The sequence below is a fragment of the Lutjanus erythropterus genome, chromosome 3 (genome assembly GCF_056507025.1).
Source record: "Lutjanus erythropterus isolate fLutEry1 chromosome 3, fLutEry1.hap2, whole genome shotgun sequence".
In the NCBI taxonomy this organism is placed as follows: Eukaryota; Metazoa; Chordata; class Actinopteri; order Lutjaniformes; family Lutjanidae; genus Lutjanus; species Lutjanus erythropterus.
In genome coordinates this window covers 39,115,288-39,121,101 of record NC_139319.1, presented here as the reverse complement: position 1 = coordinate 39,121,101, position 5,814 = coordinate 39,115,288, and the positions used below count along the sequence as shown (strand labels likewise).

General features: G+C 39.6%; 1 protein-coding gene across 1 annotated transcript; it reads right to left on the bottom strand.

Moving 5' to 3' along the window:
- Positions 1-307: 307 nt before the first annotated feature.
- LOC146330573 (homeobox protein MSH-C-like) lies at positions 308-2,709 on the bottom strand. Its single transcript, XM_084716127.1, has 2 exons — positions 2,194-2,709; positions 308-1,584 (listed from the first exon to the last, which is right to left on the bottom strand). Exons 1-2 carry the CDS (start codon positions 2,618-2,620, stop codon positions 1,172-1,174), a joined length of 840 nt encoding a protein of 279 aa, XP_084572253.1. The 5' UTR covers positions 2,621-2,709; the 3' UTR covers positions 308-1,171.
- Between the last annotated feature and the right edge of the window lie 3,105 nt (positions 2,710-5,814).

Below are 5,814 nucleotides of genomic sequence, written 5' to 3'. Positions count from 1 at the left end.
TTTTCACCGATGGTCTTATTTCCTTATGTAGTTCATATAGAGGCATCAGTTTTAAATTGAGACTGTTTTACAACCAGTTAAAACCTTGTTGTAGTATCTTTGGTATATTTTTAATTGCTTAGATGTTTCTTGGAAAACATGCCAAACGTTAACCATTATTGCCAAAACCTGATCTTCAGACCTGCATAATCATCTAAACTGAAAACGGACCAATAATTATCTCTACCTTTGATAACTGATCTTATAAAAATAAAAATAAAAAAAATAAAAAAAACAGTGTGACGTGGTTGTAAAATGAATCAGCCACTTTCAAGTCTTGTATAATGTTTATTTACTAAAATCAGTTTTTACAAGTAACTGAACATTTAGATAGAGTGATGTATGTACACAGTACAGATACAAAGATATTCAATAAATACCACTTCTCCTGCTGCTCCTGGAGCGAGGCCGCAGGGCTTTATGAACAACACTACACATTTTATTTACATTTACAGCAACATTCCTCAGAGAAAACCTATTAGGCTATCACTCCCATAAAGGCCACGTTGTGAGAGTAAAAAAAATTCTAATACATGAGTATTTTTCTCCTAAAATATAATTTTTACTCCATGTTTACAAAATAAAGAAATCGTGACAGAAACCGTTTGCAAAGATTCAAACAGCAACTGTGGCAGAAACAGTCAATGCTTGATTGAGGAGAAATACTTCAAGTGATACACTGGTCTTTAAGGCACTGACACCGTTTAAGTACTTTTCTGTTGCTTTTTAAACTTTTTTTTCCCCCTCCGCCTCAGTAGATCATCGCCTTCATGTCTGGACACTTAAAACATCCATTTCACAAACTACTGCGGAGCTGGAATGAGATATTTAAGGCATGTCGTTAAAAAAAAACTGACATTTGCTTTTGGAGTAAGTAATTTAGGCCTGTGAATCCACAATCCACAGAGTTGGACGCTGTCATAAAAATGAGGACAGCAAGTGAACTCACACGGTCCAATTACGCACAAAATTCTGTATAAAAAAATGTGTCCCAAAATTTTATTGCTTCTTATTCTGGAGGTTTGAAAATTTCTCTCCAAATTGAAAACATAAAAAAAAATCCTCGTTCATAAGCTATCGCAATCATGACAGAGGACTTTTTTTTCTCTTAAAACAACACATAAACACAATACTAAGACAAATAGTACATCCCATAAGTGACGGGTCCACTGAACAGTCCTGGCACCGGCAGACTGGGCCTCGGGAAGGCGCCCGACGGGCCCCACGTCGGAGAGCCCATGTGCGCTCCGAGAGGGAACGGCAGCGCGAAGGCGGGCAGGACGGGCTTGGAGGCCAGTTTAAACTTTTCCAGCTCGGCCTCCTGCAGTCTCTTGGCTTTGGCCCGCCTGTTCTGAAACCAAATTTTGACCTGAGTCTCCGTCAGGTTGAGAGAGTTGGAGAACTCGGCTCTCTCGGCGATGGAGAGGTACTGCTTCTGGCGAAACTTGCGCTCCAGCGCCAGCAGCTGGGAGGTAGTGAAGGGCGTGCGAGGTTTCCTGTTGTTTTTGTGTTTCCTTAAAGTACACTGAGTTGGACTTGAACTCCCTGTTGGAGGAAAAATAAAGAAAACAGAGCTGAGGTTAGATTAAACTGAAGCTTGTTGTCGTGGGAAATCTTGCTCGTCACGGCAGGTGAAAATGTGAGTCTTTAATGAGAAATCATGACACAGCAAGAAAACAAACCGATACAGAGGCTTTACTCTATTTTTGTCGACAAATTAAGCGTTTATGACAATCTGCATCACAAAAACATCACATTCACCAGTTCTAACATTAATTACAGGGGTCAGTCACGCCGTGGTCCTCTCATTTTGAACATTTTCTTGCATTCATCACCTGCACGTGTGCGTAAATATTACATATAATAAGAAATAGAAGAACATAAGAGAAACAGCCAAATATGTGCTTAGTGGCATAACATTTTACTGCTGTTTGTAAGACATAAAAGGCAAAATGCCCGAAAAAATACGCACAGACTGTAGAGCTGTAGAGGAAATATTAATATTACTGTAACATCAAGTAAATTATAATTTTTAACTTTAACCTAATAACCACCCGATATTCTTTGCGGCCTTGGTTATCTACAGTACACGATGAATACATGCAGAGTTTTAGAGTTTTAAGAAGCCTCAGAACAGCAGAGGGACGGACTTACGAGGTGGAGTGGAAAAGGAGGACGTCTGGAACCAAGTGCTCTGATCTTTCTCACAAAACTGCGGACTGTCCTCGCTGGAACTACTGGAAACACCCTGCGAGCTCTCCGCGGACGCCTTCCTCTCCGCGTAAAGAGTCCTTGGAGAGAAGTGCGCGGCGCCCTGCCCAGTGGCCACGGGCTTCGGCAGCACCACAGCCAAATCTGAGGGCGAGTAAGAAGTCCGACAGGTGGTCTTCTTGGAAATCAACGACTCAACGCTGAACGGGAGGCTGCTCCGCTGGAGTTTGTATCCTTTCTCGGTTGTCATGTCTTTCGGCTGAAGCTCCTCACCCTCCGTGTCCGTCTCCTCTTTTTGATGAAGCTGTTTGGCGTCTCGGGACGGCGACCCCTGCACAGGATTCATCATGAGACAGGGGGATGGGGCCATGCACCTCCGTGGGGCCCGTTCAGAGGAATGGAGTCGCCGAGGTGGTACAGTGTCCAAAATGCGTCTCTCCTCTCCGCGCTGTCAGCGGTGCCTAGTAGCTTTTACGCGCTGTACGGGGTCGTCTATAAAAGGACAGGGGCTGTCCCCCCCTCCCCGCTCCCACCAATCAGCTAGTCATGTTGGCCTCGTGACGTCTCCGAGTGCGGTTTTGATTGGCCCACCGCCTTCCAAGGGAACATCAAGAGGCCTTTGAAAGGAAGGAGAAGTTAATCATACAGACCCCATGCGGCGCGGGGCCATTGATGGCCCTTACAAAGTAGCTTAGACCAATTTTAGCGCAATTAACCAGTGGGGAGGACTCTCTTGACCATTTACATCCATTAGACGACCACTCCATCGGTGCTATTCACTGAATCATCCTCCTACTGTAAAGCTGAGATGAAAAAGTCACATGTCAATATCAAAGTGATACTTTTATCAATCAAGAAGACAAGGAAATATAGGGTACCCCTTTACAATAAGACTGCCCTTAAAATATTTATAAATTGTTTATAGTTAGGTTATAGTAGGTTGTAAAAGCACATAATAATAATAATAATAATAATAATAATAATAATAATAATGATAATAATAACCTGTTACAACACATTAGACAAAAAGAGCAACAGTGATCTGTTGCTTGCCAAATAGTGAGCCCACATTTATCTGTACTGTTAAAGGCATAGTTCACCCCAAAATCTATTTGTCCCCTGGTCTGAAGTGCTATTTATCCATCTACATATTTTTTTGGTGTGAGAGTTTTGGACATAGAGATGTCTGTCTTCTCTCCAATAATGAAACTAAATGGCACAAGTCCTGTGTTAATCCAAGCACCAAAAACAAATAAATAAATAAATAAATAAATAAAATCATAACCTGTTTACTCAAGATGATTCACAGACCTTGTTATAAGCGGTTTCATGTAGGAACTACTTTATTTCTATTAGAAAGAAAGCAGTTCCATGAGATTATAAAGTAGTTCCGTGTGTTTCTACTGCAGAAAGAAAGTAGCTCCCACATGAAACTTCTCCCAACAAGGTCTGTGGATTATTTTGAGCAATTGGGTCATGATTTTTGAAAAGAGACACTGGTTTAGAATTTTTCAAATGTATGTCTGGTGCTTGGAGCAACACAGGACTTGTGCCATTTAATCGTATTATATTGGAGAAAATGCAAAAGTCTCTATGGCTGATATCCTCAAAACTCTCAACTCACACTAAAACAGTCTAGATAGATAAGTAGTACTTCTGGCCAGAGGAATTAAAAAAAAAAAAAAAAAAAAAAGATTTTGGGGTGAACTGTCCCTTTAAGGCTCCCTTTGCCAATTTTAAATGTTAGTAAATCATTAGTAAGATTAATTAGCAGTAAGCAGTAACCGAATTTTGGGAAATGGTCAATGTGTGTTATACGTTGTTTAGAATTGTTTAATTGTTGATAAAAAGTTTACAATCTCATTAATACGGTAATTATAAATCATATATAAAACATTTACAAAGGCAGTCTTATTGTAAAGTTGTACTAAAAAGAAATACATTATAAAGTGCACGGAATTACAAAATACATGTAATTAAATGAATGAGCATCCAGAATAAAGTCATTTAATGACAGTGTGAAAATAAAAACGAGTAAACCAATAAAACCCAGAATCAAATCAAAGAAGAAAAGGTGCGCAGCCACGATAGAAATTGATTAGGTACGACTGTTGGTCACACAGCATTACAGCAATTTAAGGGCTGTCATGAGCTCTTCTCGCCTCACAATGGCCTCAGTTGAGAAGCAACAGGCGTTTTCTTTCTCCAGGTCATACTATTTAATAAGCCAGACAAGTTGTGTTCTGCGAGGCGCCAGGCTCGGCAGGATCAAAAAGGAAGATACCTCGGGGAGAAAAAGGCAACGGTTAACTCCACTTAACCAATTGTCCTCCAAATATTTCATAGTCCACTGCATGGAGCTGCATGGGAGCGAGCAGACAGCGCTGACAGTTAACTGTTTCACGTCTCCGCTGTGGAGGGAGGAATTTTATTCATTTTGACACGTTGTGCTCAAAAATATGTACAATTTTATTTATTTTTGTGAATATTCGTTTTCTACCTTCCTCTGGTTTGCTATTGTGATAGTTTGCATTTAATTTGTGGTAACTGCATATATTATGCATATGGAACTACATTATATGGTGCACCTTGCCTGTAATGTGAGTGCTGATACAGTTTGGCGGAGTGATATGATGTAATACGTATTGTGTCACGCTTGTTGTAGGTGTGCAGTTGTCCCACTGTAGAAATGGACATAAAAGCGGATCAAGTTACACAGATAAAGCTGTCCTCATACTTTTGCTCATGACAATATAATTCAGTAATAATCAGGTTAACGTGAAGAGTAACCAGTATAATATCTTTTGCAGCAGTAGGACAAAAGTCAAAATCATCATAATCATCACAGCACCGCCATGAACTTCCCAGCAGGTGAAAAATATGGTTTGTTAAGACTGAAAAGTGATTTAAATGTGAATTTAATTAATAGAATCGTGATAAAAATGGTGCACAAGTGCTATTGTTGTGTTCAGTTATCTGTATTAGCAGAATATGACCTGCTATGATGGCTGCAGGTGACTTTTCTGAGAATTATTGGTTTTAATGAAAGTGTATGTATCTAGCTGTCAGCTAGCTAGTAACTGCTAGCACACAACTCAACAAAATATATAATGTATGTCTGTTTTTAGGCAAGTAAATTTTGAAATGCTACATATTGGATCTTTAAATCATGATAAATCATGTCTTAGAGGCAAATATGTAGGTAAATTGCAAAGCTAAGCTACATCTAGGCCACTGAAAAGTAAAATATTTTCCTGTGAGGTGTAAAGTACAAGTATAAAATCACAGTACAAGTACCTCAAAATTGTACTTATGAACAGTACTTGAGTACATATGCTTAGTTACTTCATAGCACTGCATTGTTGTTATTCCCCTCCATGTGGCTCAGTGCTTTACATCAGGTGTAGGGCTGCATCTAACAATTACTTTAATTATTGATCAATCTGTCGATCATTTTCTCAGTTAATTGACTGGTTGTTTGGGCCATAAAATGACAGGAAATTGTGAAAAATATTGATCCCTGTCACAAGGTGATGTCCTCCGATGTCTTATTTTGTCCACTAC

Bases quoted from the DNA above. Each gene is read 5' to 3' on its own strand.
- LOC146330573 (XM_084716127.1), bottom strand. From the start codon at position 2,620: ATGGCCCCATCCCCCTGTCTCATGATGAATCCTGTGCAGGGGTCGCCG. The intron at 1,585-2,193 runs GTAAGTCCGTCC...TTCCTCCAACAG, and splicing joins CTCCTTTTCCACTCCACCTC to GGAGTTCAAGTCCAACTCAG.